The sequence below is a fragment of the Mytilus galloprovincialis genome, chromosome 6, assembly GCF_965363235.1.
Source record: "Mytilus galloprovincialis chromosome 6, xbMytGall1.hap1.1, whole genome shotgun sequence".
Taxonomy (NCBI): Eukaryota; Metazoa; Mollusca; class Bivalvia; order Mytilida; family Mytilidae; genus Mytilus; species Mytilus galloprovincialis.
This window is the reverse complement of record NC_134843.1, coordinates 5,918,027-5,941,762: the sequence shown is the minus strand read 5'-3', so window position 1 is coordinate 5,941,762 and position 23,736 is coordinate 5,918,027. Positions and strand designations below refer to the sequence as shown.

General features: G+C 32.1%; 2 protein-coding genes across 2 annotated transcripts; one reads left to right on the top strand and one right to left on the bottom strand.

The window, feature by feature from the left end:
* Positions 1-7,101: 7,101 nt before the first annotated feature.
* On the bottom strand, positions 7,102-18,750 carry LOC143078800 (survival of motor neuron-related-splicing factor 30-like). The gene is made up of 7 exons (XM_076253779.1): positions 18,636-18,750; positions 15,814-15,879; positions 14,458-14,603; positions 11,899-11,986; positions 9,682-9,749; positions 8,462-8,588; positions 7,102-7,638 (listed from the first exon to the last, which is right to left on the bottom strand). The coding sequence occupies exons 1-7, from the start codon at positions 18,687-18,689 to the stop codon at positions 7,492-7,494; spliced, it is 696 nt and encodes a 231-aa protein (XP_076109894.1). The 5' UTR covers positions 18,690-18,750; the 3' UTR covers positions 7,102-7,491.
* A 1,788-nt stretch (positions 18,751-20,538) lies between these two features.
* Positions 20,539-23,160, top strand: LOC143077962 (matrilin-3-like). The gene is made up of 4 exons (XM_076253009.1): positions 20,539-20,658; positions 21,388-21,945; positions 22,390-22,470; positions 22,978-23,160. The coding sequence occupies exons 1-4, from the start codon at positions 20,580-20,582 to the stop codon at positions 23,085-23,087; spliced, it is 828 nt and encodes a 275-aa protein (XP_076109124.1). The 5' UTR covers positions 20,539-20,579; the 3' UTR covers positions 23,088-23,160.
* Positions 23,161-23,736: the final 576 nt, after the last annotated feature.

Sequence of the window (23,736 nt, the reverse complement as noted above, 5' to 3'; positions counted from 1 at the left end):
AAACTGAGGCCTTCAACACGAAGCTTAAAACTATCATCTCATTGCAAGTTTAAGATGGCTTATAGCACCGGCTTGAGCGGGTTAAATAAGTTGGATAGATTTTGTAAGATGTAGCATCATCTAATCGTGCCCGTTCGTGTATATATTTCAAAGTAGGAACTCGATTTCTCTTAAACTGACTGTATGTACTTTTTTCCTTTACAATGTATTTAGGTAAATAAGGTGAGTTTTTCTGAGCATCAGAATTTTTTATCAAATTAGTTTGTTTTTATTAAATGACATTTAAAGATTTATTAATTTAGACATTTAGTGTCATTAAGCCTTTTTATTTTTTTTTTTATTAAAATCTTAAGGGCAGTGATTTATACTGAATTTTTATATGACAATTTGTGTTTTATGGATAAAAGAAGACCCGTAGTTCTCATTTGTAATTAATATTTTGTAAATTAGAAAATAATCTCTTTGAATTTAAACAAATTCTATAGTTAAGGTTTCCTCTCTGATTCACCCTATATTACCCTATAAAATAACGGTGATTTCGTATTTCAATATATAACATAGGTTTGCAACTCCAAGTTTTCATATTAAAATTTGAAATTACATTGACCAAGAAGCCCAAAAATGACTTCTTGTGGGTATTTTACATAAATAATTAATTAAGACAAGATTCAATAGTATATAATACTTACCACATCTTAACTCAACGACTTTCTGTTTTATATAAATCTATTTTGGTGTACTGTATGTAGATTGATTGATTGTGGGTTGCTAAACGTTCAATGGTAAATATTCAGGACGAGAACAAGTTGACAATAAATACAATAGGAAGGTCCTACAATAGAGGCCACTCGGGATGATGGCCGACGAAACTTGGACTGCCACCGGAACATAAGGGTACAATCAATAGGGACAGAATTTTTCACCTATCACCTTTGGGGAATACTGTATATAGAAGGTGTTCGTTGTTATTCTATGGCTTACATGTTGTAACGTACTATTATAATATCTATTGTACTGTGTTTTTTCGTTTATTTGTACTGTATTCCTTTACGCTATGTTATCAAATTGGGGGGGGGGGGGGTTTAACATTGCCATATAAGCGGTAAGTTTGGCTACCAATACAACAAAGTTCAAACCTTCATGTTTTTCTTAACAAGTCAGGAAAATGGCGTTTTTTTGTAGCAGTTCAGTGTTTCTGGTATTGCATTGTTTTCTTCGTATAGTTGATGTGCTTCCCTCGGTTTTGGTTTGTAACCCAGATTTATTTCCCTATATCGAGTTATGACCATTTCACAACGATATACCACTGATGCCTTTATTCAAAATTATTTCATTTAAGTACACATAAAAAGCCAAACAAGTACAAAGTTGAAGAGCATTGAGGACCCAAAATTCCAAAAAAGTTGTGCCATATACGACTAAGGTAATCTATTTTAGGGATAAGAACATCTTAGTTGTTCAACAGAAAACAACGTTTTGTAACAGGAAATTTATAAAAATGACCATATAATTGATATTCATGTCAACACCAACTTGATGACTACTGGGCTGGTGATCTTCTCGGGTTCGAAACGTCCACCAGAGGTGGCATTGACCCAGTGGTGTTAGTGGCATTGGCCAGGTGGTGTAAATTGTATACAAGTTTAATCCTGGTATATATGGTGATATTTGAGATTTAAAAAGTTAAATTAAGGAACTTAGTATACGATAGTTAAGAGCATGAAGAAAACGTTCAATCAGCAACAAAACATCTGGAAAAAAGTTTATATCTTATCATGTAAATCAACATGATGTAATACATGGCATTTCTTTAATGTATCAATGCCGGAATATTTTATGTGTCGTACAGACTTTGAAGTTCTGCTACAAAGCAACGAAGAAAACCCAATATTCATGCTAAAATAAGTAGGTTCACAATGACCATCTAACATTTGCAAACTAAAAAAACTTCAAAATATAAACAAAATGAACTGATCAAATCATCACGTCCTGAATGTTACTGAAATTCTTCCCGATATGTTAGCTTCTATCCAATATATTGTTCAAGCAAGAAGCAAACTAAAATCTGCGTTCGAATTTTTAATCATACAACACTGTTAATGAGATGCTTGTCAGGGCACACATCATAGTTATAAAGAAATACTGTAGCAGAATTATTCCTAGGACATTGAACATCGAGAGGAAAACATCTGATCACGTGCATGAGCTGGGATATTTTTATAAATGTCAACATAAATATTCGGGAAGGAATTTATCCTTAACCAAATCTTAGCAATCTTTCGTTTATAACTATCTATGTTTTTGTTGAAGCATTTTCTAACACTTTAAGTGAAATTTTATTCATCTTACAAACAAAAACGTATTGCAGTTAAATTGAAATAATTATTTTAAAATCTATGAAATAATTATCTTAAAATCTGTGAAAGATATAGTTGGTTTTTTTCTTAAAATTTGATTGAAACCATCTCATCAGCTTGAAAAGAAGTTGTTTATTCTCTTTAAATTCAATATATTATATATAATTCGATCGTAAATAGAACACAAATAAATCATGCATCATCAATGCATGATTTATTTGTGTTCTAATCACAATCAAAACAAAACTAATATTTAACAAAGAAGCACATCAAGCCATATCAAATTTAACATCATTCATTGCTTTTTTATTTTTGAATTTCATTGATGGATGCTCTCTGCACATTCCGTTGTTGGATAAATTTTGATTGAGTCAGTCTCTATGCCTCTCACTTTTTAAAATAAAAATTGAAGTTCTGTATTTTGTTATACTTTTTTTATTTTTAAGTCATGATTTATGTTAAGAATGCTTGCTTTGCGACTTCAAGTGCTACCATTGGTCAAGAATAAAGTATTCGGAATGTGCGTGACTTTAATCTACCGATAGATGGCGCAACATTGTTATTACAAATGCTGGCTTAATCTGCCAAGGGTGGACATGAGTGGATCATAACCCTTGGCTAGCGAAGATGGTGTTTATCGTGTTAATATTCCAGTTTATAAACCATTTATTTAAAGTCAGTTACCTTTGTTAAAAATCCCTGTATGATAAAAAAAAATATATTGATTATGTTAAATAAAATATCTTCTAAATTATTGTAAATAAAAGCAACCGTAGTTAATTGATGTCCAAATCTCGAAATTCAAAGTAACAAGCAAACGATGAGTAAGTTGCATAAACCTCAAAATAAATGATATTATAGTGCATTCAACATGTAAACCGCATTTTATATTGCCTTTGAAGAAAATTAAATGAGGACAGTACAAATATTAAATAAAAAAAAAAACTACTAAATGTAGATTGACATGGAATTATTGAGTAATCGGTGTAAACAATTTCATCTAGAAATTGCGAATGCAGTGTCAAATGCTGTAAAGTGAATAATCAGCTATACTAAATATATAACGATGGCTGCACATAATTACAAAGAGGAGAATTTCATTATTTAAACATCTTTCTTTCAAGGATAAGTTTTTATATGAAGTTACATGTTTTTATTTTATACAGGTTAAATAGTTTCAAAGATAACAATGAATTATATGTTACATTAAAAAGGGATATGTTTAAATTATTTTCCTCGCATGTTAGTTACTATTTACATAGCATCCTGCGTTTTTGGTACGAATATAATTCTAAACTAACCATCCAGCGACTTTTAAGTCAAAGCTTAAGTTTATCAAATACTATTGAATACAAGACATAAAAAATGGGAGAAAATAAACTCATCATAGATACCAGGACTAAATTTTGTATATACGCCAGATGCACGTTTCGTCTACAAAAGACTCATCAGTGACACTCGAATCTAAAAAAGTTTAAAAGGGCTAAATAAAGTACGAAGATGAAGAGCATTGAGGACCACAATTCCTAAAAGTTTTGCCAAATACAGCTAGGGTTATCTATGCCTGAGGTAGAAAAGCCTTAGTATTTCAAAAATTCAAAATTTTGTAATTGTTACAGTTAATTTAAAAAATATAACCATATCAATGATAATTCATGTCAGCACAAAAGTGCTGTCACTTTTAAGAAAGTAGTCTTATTTTCAATCAAACGCCAATTTATATTAAGGTGACAGAGTTCCGAACACGAATGTTCTTACACTACGTAATTCCCTCAAATTCATTTTTCGTTGACTGTATTTTCAAAGTTTGGGTTTTTTTGTTGATTAACTTTCTCGGACAAAACGTGCCAGTCAAGACAAAAACAAAAATGTCAATAAATAAAAAAAAAAGAGGCAAATGAATCAGAAAGAGTGACATAGAATACATTTATTACATTATATATTTATCATACATATGATCAAAATAAAATCTTTTGACTGCAAAATATAGAAATTAATCTGTTAAATGGAAATAAAAATTTCACATATCAAATATAAAAAAATATAAGATTCATAGAGAATAGAAATAAAACTTGACGTTGAACAATTCAATGTGTAAAAACACAATGAAACATGCATATAAAAATAAACAGTTAAAATATCCTCAATCAACCCGCATCTAAATCTTTTTGGTATTTAATTTCCTGACAATATTTTTCAAGAATAACTTTAATTAACGTTGTCGGAATAAACCCAAACAAAATGCCCATTTAACAATGCTACTTTAATTGCATTGTATTCTTATACACTGAAATCCTGTTAAAATGGAAGGGCATATGTCGTGGTGTTGATATTTCGGATACGAACGGAGATAAATAATGTTTTTACATAGGGTTTCTTACATCTTTTAACAGATAACCTATTAATTTTGTTCTTTATAATGTTATATATACTTCCTGGTAATGGTTTGTGTAAAAAGAAAATAACAAAAATACCGAACTCCAACTGTCATAAAACAGAATTGCTACAACCATTTCCGTACGTTACGCACAAAATAGTGGATTTAATATGGTTATATAGCTGGCTAATGAAGGGCAACAGTAGTATACCGCTGTTCAAATTAAAGAATTAAAGTTATTTAGCAATCTTTGCCTGGTCTTGTCTAATAAGAGGTCAATTTGCGACCTAGAGGCAGTTAGTCTTAGTAACACATATTTTAGTTCTATTATAATCTTAAATCAATTCTAATTCTATCTTATTTTTGAGATATAGTTTTTCAAATGTGACGTCATTTTTGTGCTCTTTCAGAAATTGAAATGTGACGTCACTTTAGTGCCTTTTCACCACTTCGTATGTGACGTCATTTTTATGACTTTTAGCGTTGAGGCCTGGACTAAGTCGGATGTGTCTATTTTCTGTATTTTTTGGTCTTTGTATTATGTATTCGGGTTTTGTTTTCTGTAATTAGTTAAGACTTCAGTTTTATCATGTATATCTTTTATATTCATTTGATAAAATTTACTGTTTGCAATAGCATAAATTGTTCTAAATAATAAGGATGTTCTTATCACAAGCAGAAAACCCTTGCCGTGTTTGGCTCAACCTTTTTCAACTTTTGATCCTCAGTGCTGTACAATTTTGTACTTTTTTTGACTTTCGAACTTTTATATCTTGGCGTCACTGGTAAGTCTTGTGTGGACGAGGCGCGTTTTTGGCGTATTGAATTTTAAACCTGATGCCTTTTTTTTTTTATCTATTATTCATGTGTTTCTTTGCCTAAAACGTTCTCCTATTTTTTTGTATTGTAGTCCTGTAATATTATGTTGTCATTTTGATGTTTAAATTTAACATTGCCATTAAAGTGCGAGGTTTGGCATGCCACAAAACCAGGTTCAACCCACCATTTTTTTCTTTAAAAATGTCCTGTACCAAGTCAGGAAAATGGCCATTGTTATTTTAACGCTCGTTTCTGTGTGTGTTTTGGTTTTGATGTTATATTTGTTATTCTCATAGCATTTTGTTAAATGCTTACTCTGTTCCTGTGTGTGTTACATTTTAATGTTGTGTCGTTGTTCTCCTCTTATACTTAATTTAATATAATTTAACAATGTTTAGCACCTATTTAATAAGTATAACCCATTCCTCTTTCTATTTAGTGTGTTCTTGTGTTGTGTTGTTGGATCACTGCAACAGGTTAAGGGAGAGGATTGCATGTTTATTGACAGTTAAAAGTTTACTTGTTGGGTCCTTATTTAAGGGTGGCTTTGTTGCTTGGTAGTGTTTTCAACCCAAATGTTAAACTCCCAGTATGTGAATCAGACAGAGCTTGCCAATTTGGAGAAGATAATTGAATGTGAATACATTGACAGATAACAAATGACTATAAAAGGCCAGGATGCTTATTGGTCTAGCAATCAAATACCTCTAGGGTTTTGGATAATGATTGGCACTTTAGTTTTGCTTATGGGATATATATCAGGCCTATTAACCCTTGCCTTGCAACATTCTTAATTATACCTAGTGAATTATAACTGTGATGATGTAGGGAAATTACCTTTCAGTGGCAAATATTACATGCATATAAAAACAAGAACATGTAATGTGATGTGAATATCAACCCTGATTTGAACTAGACAAACATGCTCTAATAGAATTATAATGTCATTCACAAAGAGACAGTGTGCTGATAGAAATGTCAACCATCCTACACTGTTCTGACTCTTGAGCCTGTTAAAATGTTTAAACTCCTTGGATTTGTTTGCACCTGTCCTTAGTCAGGAACCTGTTGTTCAGAGGTTGTAGTTTGTTGGTATGGTTCATAAGTGCTTTTTGTTTTTTTTGTAGATAAGACTGTTGGTTTTCCTGTTTGAATGGTTAATCACTAGTAATTTCGGGGCCCTTTATAGCTTGTTATTTGGTGTGAGCCAAGGCTCCTTGTTGAAGGCTATACTTTGATCTATTATGGTTCACTTTTTTTACAAATAGTGACTAGGATGGAGGGAGGTCTCTTTTGGCACTTTGATCACATCTTCTTAAACCTCTTTGCTCTTACTTCTAAATGTTTTCACATCTTTTTTTTACCTGGCTAGTGTTCTAAGTAACAACCTTCCAAATTAGAGCTAGCACACTAACACTGAGACAGTACCTTAGAAAGAGAAACAATCATGTGAAAATAATTGAATGTTTTTGGAAGTGAACAAAATTGTGTTTTACACAAACACACAATACCAATAAAGTATCTTATAAAACATCAAAAACAAAAATATTACATGTTTAAACATTTATTTACAAAATAATGTGTTGTATGAAACAAGAAATAAAACCATTCAAACAAATGTTCATATTTGTTTTCAATGTATAAAAATTCACTGAAAATTATCAACTAATGAATCAAACTGTCTTCATTTCAATTAGCAATTGTAAAACTTAGGTCTATTAAAATGAAAATGATTGGCTTATAAAATGAAAATGTTATCAGATGAAAATGATGAAGTGTTCATGACATGATCTTTCAGTCAATACTTATTCTGTTGACATAAAAACAGGCTTAATCAGAATTTTAATCTGACAACTTAGCATGATTTCAAAATATTATCTTTTCGCTGCATTATAACAATGTGAGGCTAAAATTGAGTCATATATATTCTGAGATTGCTCATTTCTTCCATTTTTCCTGGTGTGTATACTTTGTCATGGGTTTACCACTTTGTCCACACGTACCAACACCAACTTTACCATTTACATGATCTGGTGTGGCAAATATACTCTTCTTTACTTTACCTTTATTTGTCTTGGAAAATGTCTGGAAAAAATACAAAAAAAAACTTATAAACATGTTTGCAATATCAAGGATTTAATGAGCTAAATATATGTGCATATATCTCTTTGTGTATATTGATCAACAATCTCAAAAATAAAAGGATTGAAGAAAGTTTGAATTTACAGTAATTTATTACAAAATGTATAGGTATCATATTAATAATCATTTATAAATGTGTGCTTTAAATTCTAACACCAAGGACTTGGAAGCCTGCTAAATTCTGTGGACAATTTGATGACATGCTTTAGTTATTGAAACCTTGAGCAAAATGGCAGACACCTGATGTATCTACAAATGTAAGGGTTCTTCTGGAAACCAACTTGTTTACATGGATACTTTATTTCGCATTAACCCGTTTATAGTCATCTTCGCAACAATTTAATTGTGCGATTTTCTAATTAACTTAATAAAGTTTAATCAGGAAAGATCCACATGTAACATATTCGAGACAATTTATATTCCCATTACTTGTCAACTCACGAAAAATAAATTACTCGCGAAAATAAGTTGGTTTACAGTAGCTTCTAATTTTTAAACACCCCTCATCTCCTCTCTGTTTTGCTAAAAACGTCCCAAAATGGAAATATCTTTTCTGAAACCATTTTTACAGCATTATTTTGTGATTTTGAATAGTTTTTACAATAATTCAGGAATGCTTATCAGCAAGTGATGGTGCTGACCCTTTTTTTATTCAGAATTCTAAAATAGTTATTTCTGCTCCATCCAAACATTTAATTCAAGTACAACCATGACGAACTTTAAACTACCTTCTGTCCATATTATGTTTCTGCAATAACTGACTTACTTTGGCATTAAAATCTAGCCATTTGTTTTTCTCTGTTTCTCTTTCTTCTTCCTGAGCCTTTAACCTCTGCGCTTTTTTCTGTGTTTTCTTTTTCTTGTATTCTCTCTGTTCTGCTATCTTATCTCGTCTGAAAATAAATTTGTACATTCTTTTACAATAGCTACTCTACTTAATGGATGGAACTGCAGCACATATATCTTCCTTCCAGATTCCAAATATATTTTCTATTAATATTTGTCCTGAGATGTCCAGTGGCAAAACTGATGAATAGACAATAACATCTACATAGTCCAACCAAAATGTGTTTAACTTTATCAGGGTTTCCCCTGGGTCAATAATTTTTTTCGCCACCTCTTTCGCCAAAACAATATATTTTTCGCCACTTTAATATTTTTTTCGCCAAGTAACATAACTATATTTTTCGTTTAAAAATTACCTTTTTTTCTAACACCCCCCCCCCTTTTCCCTTACTTTTCCCTGCTTTATACTGGCGTCACACATCAGTGTAAAGCTCTGACAACACCAGGAGTGTTGAAGAATTATGTACGCTGCCAATAGGCTAGTAATTTTGGATGCATTCAACCTGTCAATCATATCTGTAGCGTGTGAACAACGAGTTTCAAGCATGTATTGGGCATTCAAGAAGCGTACCCAAGTGTTTATCAGTCATTCAAGAAAAGTATGTTGTCGTTCAAGAAACGTATGTTGGAGTATGCCTGGCATGTCTAACGTAGATGGAATGCACGCTACGAAGGAAAAAAGTTTTTTGAACGTACTTGAGACGAGTCCCAGACCTATCTTGGACGTTCTATTATGGGGTGTTTGGTACAAACATACCCACATATGTTTTAGTTCAAGTCAAACGATGTTAAATAAAACGTGCCCTAAACGTGTCTCAAACTTATTTCTAGCGCGTTAAACACGCTTGAAGTGTATGTATTACGTGCGTGTAGCGTACAGATATATGCTCGATGCACGCTTGAGCTGGATGAAAATTCTAAAGTTGTAGCGCTCACCAAATTTATACCTTTGTATTTCGATGTACTTCAAACTTAAGCAATGTGTGTTTAACGATTGATTAGCGTTCCTCTGGCATGCAACTTACTTATACCAACTTTGCCAATTTTCTCTGTATGTTATTGTGCACGCCAGTCTACACGCCAATATGTGGCGCCAGAATTAAGTTAATTCCCTAATTTATAATAATGTAATAAACTTACTTTGATTTGTGTTTGTCATCAGATGAACCTGGTACTGCATTAGGGTCAATGGGCTTCAATATTGTAACCTGTAAACAAAATAAAGGATTGATTGATGGCTACTTAATGTCCAGCATTATAACATGTTAATGAGGTATACAAATGATAAATTTACCCTTCTTACTATACTGACATACTGACAAGCTATTACACTGTCCCAGGTTAGGGGAGGGTTGGGATCTCACTTATATGTTTAATCTGCCACATTCTGCAAGTATGTGCCTGTCCCATCATACCCAATATTTTATAAGTAAAGATTTCTGCACATGTAAGCTCACAAGGTGCTAGTCTGCAAGTAGAGATATCACCATTTTCAGACTAATTATTCTGACTCTCAGCAGCCTAGCCACATTAATACCAAACAATGTGTTGATTTTTATGCTTTCGATAGGTGGTTTTTTTTATTATTCAGAAAGACATTTTTGCAGGTGTGTGATTGTTTTTATTAGAACACTGTACATCACATTTATATACTGTAATTATAAATTACATAAATTTTTACAGCACATCTGACCAATTGATGAACTGTCTGTTTATTTTTTATTTTGGATACATTCTTCAACAAGACAAGAATTTATCACCAAAAATAAAATTCTTGGTTTGTAGCTCACTGCGTTTTCTGTGTTAAAGTCATAAGAAACCTCAAATTAAAAAAATAATGCATATGTTTTTTTATAACTCAATGGATAGTTTTTATTTTAAAACTTATGTACATAAAACTTTTTTCTGAAGAAAATTCTTTAATTTATTCATATTTAGAAGAAGTTTACTTTATTTTAATTGTTTCCTTCCAGGAAGCAATTCCCCCCCCCCCCCCCCCCCCCCCCCCGACATATTTTCCGTATGCAAAGTGACCTCAGCGTGACCCATCTTGTAAAAATCTGGTGATCGCAATAGGCATGGATGTCCTTAAAATAAACTATTATATGAATTTACATGTTAAACACATGCTCAATTTCCATGCTTTTTTGTTGATTTTTTGGTGATTGTTGACAAACAGGTGACAATCGTTAAATTTCGGCTTCAAAACACGAACTTTAATTACCTGCCATATTTTCGCAACAACACTGACCGATTGAAAAAAAATTGACGATTATACGAAATTTATGCGAAAAAAATGAAAAATTCTTGAACAGAAGACTGAGTTTATGATGTTTGTATGCATTGGTTAAAGAATTGGAAGAACATTATTTTTCACCGGTCACTCGTTTCTTATGACTTTAAATAATATGTTGTAATAATGTATGAATTCTACTTATGTGTAAAGTAATTATTATTTCCTAAATCTGATTCACTTTATGGACTTTGTATACCTACTACTTTAAAACTTGTATATCTATCTTTTTTACAACGATGGAAGTTTTTAATGACTTTGACTGGCTATACATATAAAAAAAAAAGAAGATGTGGTATGATTGCCAATGAGACAACTCTCAAAAAGAGACAAAAATGACACAGAAATTAACAACTATAGGTTACCATACAGCCTTGCACGGTCTGTATCTTTTTAAATCAAATATGCACACTTTATAACAAGCTATTAGTGTGGTAGTTCCAATAGGATTTGTGTTCCTGATTACAATTTTAATCATTTTTTTGTTTAGTTTACTGCATGTTTTTTTCTTCTATTTGCCACTGAAATAAAATGAATTTTGCAGTTGTGAGCATCAAATTTTGGTCTGTTAAGGTGGTACCTAGGGAGATAACTCTGTAAGATCAGTTAAACGTTTTAAAATGATGTGTTGAAGGGAATATTAAGCTTATCAATGATCAAAATTAGTGTTTGTCAAACTGCTATATATAACCAGCGTAATTTTTTGGATAAAATGGTTGGTCTAAATTTTTTGAAATTTTTATATATTTTTGTCAAAGGGTCGAAGTAAATACTTTGTCAAACTTTTATGAAAATTAAACGAGCCAAATTATTTTAGTGAAGGTGTTGGGTACCCCCTTAACATATCGCTGAAGCTTTTGCCAGTAATAGGGTTAGATTTGTATAACATTCCAAACTTGTGTCACCTGGTAAAATTAAATTCTGTGGACCATAAAAATATATTTTTTTCTTACAGCCTACTCTCGTCTGAAAAAAAGCACAGGAGAGAGGAATCAAACAAATTTTAAATGATGCCCTCTTTTACACAAGGTATATGAATTTTGCAAGAAGATAATTTGCCGTACATTGGTGACTTCTGTGTTGCCCCAGCTATCAAAAGTTACAGTGCAAGTTCCATCCTCTAGAATCTCATCTATCTTACTGCCATAGTATCTGAAACAATAAAGGTTAGAATATATAACCATATGCTCTGCAGGGCACAGCTTTATACGACCGCAGAGGTTGAACCCTGAACATTTGGGGCAAGTATGGACACAACATTCAAGCTGGATTCAGCTCTAAATTTGGATTGTGATTAAATAGTTGACACAGCATAGGTTTCTGACACAGAATAAATGTGGTCTAATGAACTTAAAATATCTTTTTTTGCCTTTGAGCAATTCACTATGCTGTTGAATATTAATCCTCTCAAAAAAATGTTTGAAGAAATTTTCTTTTTATTTATGAAATCTGAAATGAGAAAAATTTAACCCCCCCTTTTTTTCACATCCCCCTTTTCCTTTTTCCAAAACTGATCTCAATTAAAATTTTTAATGGAGTTTGCAACAATAACTACTCATTTAAATACATCATAAAATATTAAAATGTAAAATAAAGTGCTTGTTATCACTGAATGGTAAAAATTGTTTTAATTTATCAGTTGGTAGTAAAAGTAAATATACATTGTATATTGTATAAAACAATGATTTATGTTGATTCAACTACTATTCTGTACAAAGAAAGATAACTCCAATTGAAAATTTCTTGCTATTGCACAATATTGTGCAATTAGATATTTCTTGCTTTTGCGCAATACTGTGCAATTGAAAATATTTGCTATTGCACAATACTGTGCAATTGAAGATTTCTTGCTATTGCGCAAAACGTGCAATTGAAAATTTCTTGCTATTGCACAATACTGTGCAATTGAAGATTTCTTGCTATTGCTGAATACTGTGAAATTGAAAATTTCTTGCTATTGCACAATACTTATAATAATTTTGGATCCTGATTTGAACCAACTTGAAAACTGGGCCAATAATCAACCAGATGCTCCGCAGGGCGTAGCTTTATACGACCGCAGAGGTTGAACCCTGAACGGTTGGGGCAAGTATGGACACAACATTCAAGCTGGATTCAGCTCTAAATTTGGATTGTGATTAAATAGCTGACACAGCATAGGTTTCTGACACAGAATGAATGTGTTCTAATGAACTTAAAATTTTTGTTTTCTCTTAGAGCAATTCACTATGCTGTTGAATATTAATCCTCTCAAAAAAATGTTTGAAGAAATTTTCTTTTTTATTTATGAAATTTCAAATGAGAAAAATTGAACCCAATTTTTTTAATCACATCCCCCTTTCCCTTATTCCAAAACTAATCTCAATTAAAATTTCTAATGGAGTTTGCAACAATAACTACTCATTCAAATACATCATAAAATATTAAGATGTAAAAAAACTGCTTGTTATCACTGAATGGTAAAGATTATTTTAATTTATCAGTTAGTAGTAAAAAGTGAATATACATTGTATATTGTATATAACAAAGATTTAAGTTGATTCTGGACAAAGAAAGATAACTCCAATTAAAAAAAATCTTGCTATTGCACAATATTTTGCAATTAGATATTTCTTGCTTACTATTCTGGACAAAGAAAGATAACTCTAATTAAAAAAAAATTTGCTATTTCACAATATTGTGCAATTAGATATTTCTTGCCATTGCGCAATACTGTGCAATTGAAAAGACTTGCTATTGCACAATACTTAATATAATAATTTTAGATCCTGATTTGGACCAACTTGAAAACTGGGCCCATAATAAAAAATCTAAGTACATTTTTGGATTCAGCATATCAAAGAACCCCAAGATTTCAATTTTTGTTAAAATCAGACTAAGTTTAATTTTGGACCCTTTGGACTTTAGTGTAGACCAATTTGAAAACAGGACCAAAAATGAAGAATCTACATACACAGTTAGATTTGGTATATCAAAGAACCCCATTTATTCAATTTTTGATGAAATCAAACAAAGTTTAATTTTGGACCCCGATTTGGACCAACTTGAAAACTGGGCCAATAATCAAGAATCTAAGTACATTTTTAGATTCAGCATATCAAAGAACCTAACTGATTCATTTTTTGTCAAAATCAAACTAAGTTTAATTTTGGACCCTTTGGACCTTAATGTAGACCAATTTGAAAACGGGACCAAAAGTTAAAAATTTCATAGATTTCTATTCACTTTTACTAAAGTTAGAGTGCGAAAACTAAAAGTATTCGGATGACGACGACGCAGAAGACGGCGCCAACATGATACCAATATACGACTAAAAAAAATTTTGCGGTCGTATAAAAAGCAAGAGTTGACATATAATCTATCTAATTCAGTCCATTGCCAGCAATCATCAGTCTTTTTCAGTCACCATTTACTTTCAATATGCTGAAAACATTTCAGATCGATTTTTTTACTTGCATTTATATTCCAACCAGCCTTGATGTTTACAACTTAACACCCCTTAAATGATTCTGTGAAAAAGAGGCTCTGAAATGTGTGGTGTTGGTCACTTAAAACATATAAAATGAACATATAGACCCTGTTGTCACAGAGTTTATAAATGACTGTGTAATGGAGTGACTTACTGTCCGTCTTCTGACCAGATAGCCATACATGGATCACCTGACTTCCAATTATAGGACGATACATCTGGTGCGTCAGATTTGAGTACTTCTGTTGCCTCAGGAGGTAGTTTGGTACCAATCAAGTCCACAGTCAGGTCTATAACTTCCTGTTAAAGATACAAATACAGCGTATTTGAGTAAAAAGGAATATAACACTCATAAAGATAAATAACTTGCTTTTTTCACACAATATTAGGACATATGGATGAATACAAATTTGTGAAAAAAACTTGCACATAGTTTTATATTACATGTAATATTAGCTATATAGAGCCATCATAAATTCATAGTTTTAATATGCAAATAACACTTTTGTTCCCAATACGTCCACAAATACTGTGTGTTTTTTGTGCATAGAACATTACATGTAATATTAGCTATATAGAGCAATCCTAAATTCATAGTTTTAATATGCAAATAACACTTTTGTCCCCAATACGTCCACAAATACTGTATGTTTTTTGTGCATAGAACATTTCATGCATGTACCAAATCAGATATTACATCTCTAAAACTTGTCGTCAAATACAAATATGTATCATCTCTGATGAATGATTCCCAATATGTTTTATATAGGTATTGTCCACTCTGAGGGTATTTTTTAGCTTATATATTTGTGAACATGTGTGATAGCCTTATCATGCTTCCTTTTTTTAAGTCATTTGTGCCAGATTAGTTTCTGTTTAATAACAATCACAGAATCTAGTTTATAAAATGCTTGTATGCTAATAGTAATAATAAATTAAAATTTTACAAATTTATTTTTTACCCTTTAATTTTTTGTCTTATTTCAGTTGATGATAAAAAAAAAATTCAAAGAATCAATTAAGCTTTCTTTCATAATCCTGAACCTGACTAAAAAAGATATCCTGAATCAATTTTTACCACTTTAACAGCCTGTATATCTATTTGGTGTGCGTGTCTTTGTTACTTACGATCCAAACTTATTCTTGCAATACATTTGTACAGCTGAGCTGTTGTGTCTTGTCTAGAAAATATAAATCTATACACACATTAACACTGACAGTTGTTGTAATGCTTGGACGTTTTCAACTTTTACATTTCTATTATGTTTTATGATATTTTTTCAATTATTTTTGTTCATACAGCATGTACAGGAATTTAGTTTTTCTTCAATCAAAATATTTTTCATGTTAATACAAATTAATTGCTGAAATTTAAGAATACATAAATAGTGATAAGTATTCAAATATATTAAATTATATTTTTTTTAATTTCATCTAACATGTCTAATGTATAAATTCAATGAAAAAGGGCATTTCTTACTATACAATAGATGTCAGTATAACAACCCACCTGTAAATCATTCTTGAGCTTCAATAGATCTTCATTATCTGGATCTGTAGTTAATGATGCTTCAACCTAGAAAACAAAACAGATTGAACCTAATACAATGTAATACACAAATCATTTCTTACCAATAAGTAGGACACAATGGTAATTGAAAGGGTGAGCCGGTGGGTGTCGATGAGAACGGACGTGAAATTTTTGCAGAGAGAATCCATCAACATCATCCAAATTAGTCTTCTAAATTGCTTTCTTGGATGCACTTTATCATCCATACATTATATACTTTCAATTTCGGTCATTATTTTCTTGTTGAGGAAAACCTCTGCAGATATTTTCAGGTATGTTTGAGACATGTGCTCTGCCCATATGGGATCCATTACTAGACCATTAGTAGTTTCCATTGGAAACTATAAGACCTATCATTTGAAGTCTGAGAGTTCTTGCTGTTCTCCTAATGGATCGGTAGTTTCTTTCCGAGATCCTTTTCAGTAGGATTTTCGGCTTTCCTCTACCTTGATACAGCAGGGCATTTGGTAGTGTCAGTTTTGATAGATCCTCGTTATTACCTTAGACGTATTTTGCCAAGGCATTTGTGGGGCATCCGAGGTGACCCTTTCCCATTTAAAACACACAGATATTAAAAAGGATATTTGATACATAGAAAAAATACACTTTTTATACTTTGAGGACTGAGCGAATCAGGTGAGTGTGTGAGTTGGTATGTTTTATTTTGTTATATTTTATTATGTTTAGGGACGGTTAACTTTCTGGTAATAAGACCCGTCACGGCCTGGCTGGGGAATTGGGTAGGCAAATGCTCACATTAAACTGTACCGATACAGGCTCCAAATGCTTCCTTTATACGCCATAACTTATGGTGGTGATCCTTATAAAGGATGCTTATACGGACACAAGAACAGTCAGAGCTCAGACATAAATAAGTCTGAATCTGCTTTTGACTTATAGATGTCTAAATTTGTAAGTTTTAGGATTTGTCTCCCTTTAATGCAAGACAAAATACGACTTAAATAAGTCAAATATTGTTAAGCAAGAAATGATTGACCAGAATCAAAAAGTTGCAAATATCAACTCCTACAAGTCGATAAGTTACCAAAATTGGTCAACTTCAAGACCCACGCATACTTATAAAAAGGTCATGCATCTAAATCAAATATTAATGACAACATTGAAAGCCAATGCCTTGTCTTCTAAAGAAAAATATGAATGAGAGTCTGAAAAATCGGGGATCATGTGAATTAACCTTACAATGCAACCACCTGGATCCACACTTAATGAGGTAAAACATCTGTGTTTAGTAAGGATGTTCAATTAGATAATTAAATATAGATAGATCAAGTCCTTGTGAACTCTCAGACAGGTTTTTACTGTCAAAGGTGGTGTAGTTTGGCCACCAAGTCAAGTTAAGTTTTTTCATCAACATAAATAGACCTAAACAAGTCTGTCATTTTGTGACTTAGATAAGTCTAAAATTGAAAACACATTTTTATAAAGAATACATGTACATGTTTTGACTTCTTTAAGTCAAAAACAGAGCTAATAGACTTGTTTATCATGTTTATGTCTGAGCTCTGACTGAAGAAGAAGGTTCATGTATATTCAATTTAATCCCTATCCATTAACGTGCCTTAATATCTATGACAATAGGGCTCTAAAAGAGTCAATAGTCCTCTGCGCAAAAGGTTTTAAAATGTAGCCAATCGCACTAGGATCCCCCTCTGAGCAAAAATTACCCTGCCCGTTTCACAAGCTGTAGGAAACACTAATATCACTATGAATACAATATATTTAGGTGTGTAAGTTGGTATTTTAATATATTGGTAGTGTTCAGCAGTGTGTGGTGGTATTCGTTGGTGAAAAGACCTACCGCATAAAATGTAGCCAATTGCGCTTCTGAGAAAAAAAAATACCCTGCCCTTTTTAAGGTTCATCATAAGGAATTGAAAAATATGGCCGTGTTTACACCTCCAAAATTACTATGAGTACAGACAAACTGGTACATCCAGGAAAGTTTTAAGGCATGGCAGGAACTAGATATATAAAAGTTATATGAAGTCTACGTTTCAGAAAATTATAAACTTACCTGGATTTTGATGTTCATTTTTTTCCAGTCTGCAGAAGATAGCAAAATAAACAAACACCCGAGTTTCATTTGATACGGTCCACTCAGTTACACAGTTTAAACCTGTTAAATCACCCATTGTTTACAGGTGTCTATTGTCCATCTATTGTCCATTTAAATCAATACTACTCACAACATTGATTATATGAGGGGAGCTTCTCAATCGTTTTCACTACTTAGTTAATTTTTGCACCTTCTGCAGGAACGAAAAAAAATGGATAGCAAAATCTAGAAAAGTTTATAATTTTCTGAAACATAAAATGCATTTAAAATTTATATATCTAGTTCCTGCCATCCCTTAAAACTGTTGCAGGTGTATAGGTTAGTCTGTACTCAGAGTAAAATTTGGGGTGTAAATACGGCCATTTTAGCCAAAAGGTTATGATGAACCTTAAAGCTGTAAGAAACACAAATAAGACAGGATCAAGACTGTCAGCCAACAAGCAATTTAGAAACATCAATAAGCATACGATCTGCGATGAAAATCTGATTCCTCTTGGAACGGCCAAATCAGAATATCATTCCGGACACAAAATAATTTTCAAACGTGATCATGGAAAAAAAATATCCGAGACCTCGGCCTACCAGTCAACATCGTACATTTATTGGTAACACTTAGTTTTAATTTATTCACATATAAAATATGTAAGAAATCTATGTTTTTTTATGCATTTCAAAGTCTAATTACCTGTTGTAATTGCAGTTTGTACGTAGACAAATTTGTTTGTAAATCGTCGGCCATTGTTCAAGATGCCGGAAATGAACATTATAATTTTTGAACCAGTACGGAAAAATAAATTCCGTGTAAAAAAAAACCCAGTTAACTATGTAGCTAATCTTCCATGATCTTCCATGGTGACGCAGACACTTGTCTCAGAATATTTTTTTATTATACATACCTTAATACAACCAGAGACATATAATACAATAATATAATTGTATAATATGTCTCTGATACAAAATTAAGGTATATAGAAAAAAAAATCTGAGACAAGTGCCTGTCGATGTCCTAAACGTAATAAAATTACAGAAATGTACATATCTATGAAATGTATGTGCATATACAAAGTTGAAAGTTCTCAGTGTCCAAAAGATTTATTCATCGACAATACCCACTATTTATTAGCTCACATTAACAATAAATGTTTAAGACATGATGCACAACTGTGCCAAGCAGTCATAAATGGACTTTATGATAATAGACAATAAAACAGACAATTGTACAAAGAAAAAAGAGAGTGACACTGGCTTTCATATGAGAATTAAAAAAAATGAAAGAATCATAGTGATATATGACTAACGTTACATTTATTTGAGTATTTTTTACTAATCAATCTTTATCATTGTACAAAAAATATTAGAATACTAAAACGTTAAGGCATTTTTTTCTTACTGAGATACAATAAGTATCGTCGTGTCATATGTTTTCGTATCAACCACATTTCGACGTTGGTTTCCACTGCACACGCGTGCATTGTGGCGTGTTTTTCGGTTTCTATATTTGGAACAACAACAACACTACAACGTGACAAAAGTTGCTTTTAAAGACATATGAACTCAATAAATTATATTAACCTATTCAGCCATTTTTATTTAATGTCAAAAATACGTATCACTATAGACTGATAGTTGTTGAGAACAAATGTGATTAGATGGTTTACCGTGATGAAGTATAGCTATATTTTCCGCCTTTCAGACACCAAATCTTCAATACATGTGACTATCATGTTTTTGGGGGGTTTCTTTGTCATTTTAATTACAAACCAGCGAGTTAAAACAGGAACATAAATATGTTAGTTCCCAGGTTAAAATTCTCATGGTTCTTTTATAAAATGGCTGTTTAAAATCCATTTATTCAATATTCTATTGACAATTCTGTTATACATCCTTGATACAAAGAGATGAAACAGTCTTAAATGTTTATATTTAATCTTAAATTTTGAAAACTGCATTGTATTTTCAAAAAAAATAATGTTCTTTGAAGAAAGAGTACATTTTATCGTCATGCACCATAAATTACCGTTAACATCATTTGATGAGATTTTTTTTTTACCGTTATTCGTCATGAAGGTACCCCCATTACTACCCTCTATTAATCTATTATAAGCTGATTGCAATAATTTTTCAAGATACCATACAAGTTCATACAAGGAACAAGTAATTAGTGGTATCTTAAAATATTCAAAGTAAAACAAAAATGTCTTCTAAAACCATGATGCCTCTGTATTTATTTTTTTTCTTCATGAAGTTACCAGATTTCTTTTCAGTGAAATTGATATGAAAAAAATTAAAATTCTGCAGCGCCCATATCCGGCACATTTCTTTTTTTTTTATTTCCTATCAATAAATTGACTGGGTTTATACAAGAACGAAATTTAATGATGTAAAAGTGTTCGAACGGAAATTATGATCAATGAATTTTACTTGTCCCTTTTGGACTGATTGAGTTTTGGTCTAGTGACATTGTTTAATGACAACCCATCCCCTGTTTAACCTTATAAGTCGCTTAACCAATTCGCAAAGGATTAAATTTTAAAACGGCTTATATGCATATTATCAGGTGTTTTTTTTTTTAAATGTACCGTGTGGTATAACTATAATGTAGAGGAATGTGAATTCTATATTTTCTGTTATGAGATTACATGTTATTTGTCAAATTTTCATACTTCTTGTATTATATCATTTTAAAAGAACCACAGCGGACACAAGAGGTAACTTAAATCAATTAGTGTATTATTTTTTTCAAACAATAGGCGTTTTCAAAAGAATTGTATGCTAGTAACTTGTTAACTTAGCCAGGGCAAAATATAACCCGAAAACACGTAATAATTTGATGGAAAAAACTGAGGTAAAAACACATGAAATATGTAGACTAAATGTTTTAGTGTTTTACGTTTGTTGTTTTAATTGTATGCGTATTTGTGTCTTTTATATCTTTATCAACGCATTTCCAAAATTGAATTTCTTTTTGGTCTTTTAAGAATGGATGATACTAGTGGCACATGAGCTTTGTAAGATTTCCCGTTTTTATAATTTGAATGAGGCACTCCAACAAGAAACAATGTTTACGAAGGCTCGATTTCAGTATTCGCCTTGTTTACTGTGACTAAAAGCATTATTTCTTACGACGTTCCTAATTTTATACTCCCTCTTCTCCATCCATTCGTTCGTTTGTCATTCTGTCTCTTTTAATTGGCGTATGTTCCACATCTCAATTCATAATAGCAATAAAAAGAAACAAATACATACACACATAAATAAAGCGTATTTGTTTTGTTTACTTTGTTTTGAACTTGTTATATAGCAGCGTTTGTGTACCATTTTCTTTAAAGTTTAAAACAATATTGTTTAGAATGCTTGGTTTTGCCATTTGATTAGGGACTTTCCGTTTTGAATTTTCCTCGGAGTTTATTATTTTTATTATTTTACTTTTTTTGTAGATGTTGTGTTTGTCCTAGATAGATCCGGCAGCATCTATTACGAAGATTTTTACGAAGCTGTTGACTTTCTTTACAATGTTACTAAATGGTTGACAATTGGAACATCCACTGACGAACTTCAAATTTCTGTGATCACATTTTCAAATACAGTTACAGAAGAATTTGATTTGAATGACTATACATCAAAATCTGATCTCCTGGATGCCATTGAAGCAGTTAAATCGAGATCACCAGGAGGACAAACATACACACACGATGCTCTCGAATTTTGTTACAGTTCATCCTTTACGTCAGGTCATGGTTCTCGAAGCGGTGTGCCAAAAGCTGTAGTTGTTTTAACAGATGGAATATCAACCGAGACGGCAGAAACGAGTACACAAGCCAGCATACTACAAAATGCTGGGATTGAAGTGTATGCCATTGGCATTGGTTCAGTTGTTACTTCATCGATGACAGAACTAGAATCTATTGCTTCAGATCCAGACTCTTACTATGTTAATACAGTTGGAACATTCTCAAATTTGTGTTTACTTGTACCAGAATTGGTGGTAAAGCTAGGTATTTATTTTTAGAATAAGTCAAAAACGGGAATTTTCAACATATAGTGTAACAACACTTATTTTCTATTATATATACTGGTATGAAACTGCCAGGGACAAATAAAATCTAAACATCGTCGACGTCGGTACTGTGATCATGATTCATTTTCTTCGTTAGTTAGTTATCTTTTCTTATCTCGTCTTTCAGTATTTTTCTAAATATACCAACTCTTGCAAAACATTTTAAGGCAACAAACAAAACTTTTTAGTAAGTAACTTTGGCCAAAATTGAAAACTTGCGTTTGGACATTCACAATTGATATTAAAACCAAGTTTGCTACGCCGTAGCGAAATGTTCCCATGCTGTATGAACGAAACAGAGTCGAGTCTCAAATTGAAAAAGCGGCATGCATTCTATTGCAATTATTTTTTTTATTTAATACCGTATTCATTTGATTTGTAGACAGTAACGTACTAGAATCAGCAGTAGATAAATGTGGGGTGTTTAATACCAGCAGTACTGAGGAAGACACAAGCGGGACAGGTATATATATATATTGTATGCTCAATCCAATGTTGATATTGGTTAACATGCAGTTTCTTTATATTCAAAACAAACACTGTTATAGTTGTCCTTAAACTTGATGCACCGGATATGTTTTGCTTCTTTCATATTTGTCGTACTTTCAACTTTTATTTTGGTTTAAGTCACATTTCTATCATAAAATTGTTCCTGCAGATCGTAATTCTGTGTGTTTGTTTATTCCAGACTGGCTCACATTATTAAGGGGAGGTTGACATCTCACAACAGATATTGAACTAAGTTTTGGGTCAGTCCAGGTCAGGAACCTCTGGTTTTGTAAGTCTTGTTTGTCGTTGGTGGCCTTAGGCTCAGTGTTTCAGCTTTTAGGTCGGGTTATTGATTCTATGACACATTCATCGTTTCCATTCTCAATTAAATTTTCCATTTTTAACAAAGCAAAACTAAAAAAAAAATATTGTTTGTTATTAAAATATCAGAAGTAAGATAAGAAAATCCCCCTCGTTTTAGTTTCAGATAACACACCCGTTTACATTGCTGCAGTATCTGGGGTAGCAGCTACAGCAGCCATTATTGGTGGAATTGGTGTTGGTGTAGCAAAAGCTTTAGCGGCCATGTAAGTCTTATAACCATATATCTTTTACTGAAAAATAAGTCATGGAGTTAAAAAATTCACATTAATATATTATAAGGGATTTGACATATCTCTCTTTCTCTTTCTCTCGCTCTCTCTCACAAACATAATGTACAAACTAAACGAACATAATTTTGGCAAGATATAAATGTAAAACATTTTTTATAAAAGTTTTCACAGGCTGAACATATTCTTTATATCCCTTACCTCTAACGCAGCTAAGCGGTGCAATATGACGGAATATATATATACCTTGATATTTCCCGGTCTTCTTTTATTTAGGAAGATGAGTGCAAAGATACCAACAATAATATCAGCCGTAGGGATGTACAATCAAGCACCACTAGGCCCAGCGAAGGCGAAATTTACTACAAAGTTTATACAGTCTGGGATACCCTTTTCAGGACAAACAATACCATCAAAGGCACCAGCACACACCTTCTCTCCTAGGTCGATTGCATCTATTACTTTTCTCGATTGAAAGATCACGTCACCTGTGAATATATTTCAAAGTTGTGAAGATTAATCCATGGATCTCCGCGTTTTAACCTATCATGCTCATAGTGTAAATCGATGTTCAAATGGAACTTCTTTCCGTTCGTCTGTTCGTCATATGAAGCATTGGTGAATTGTAG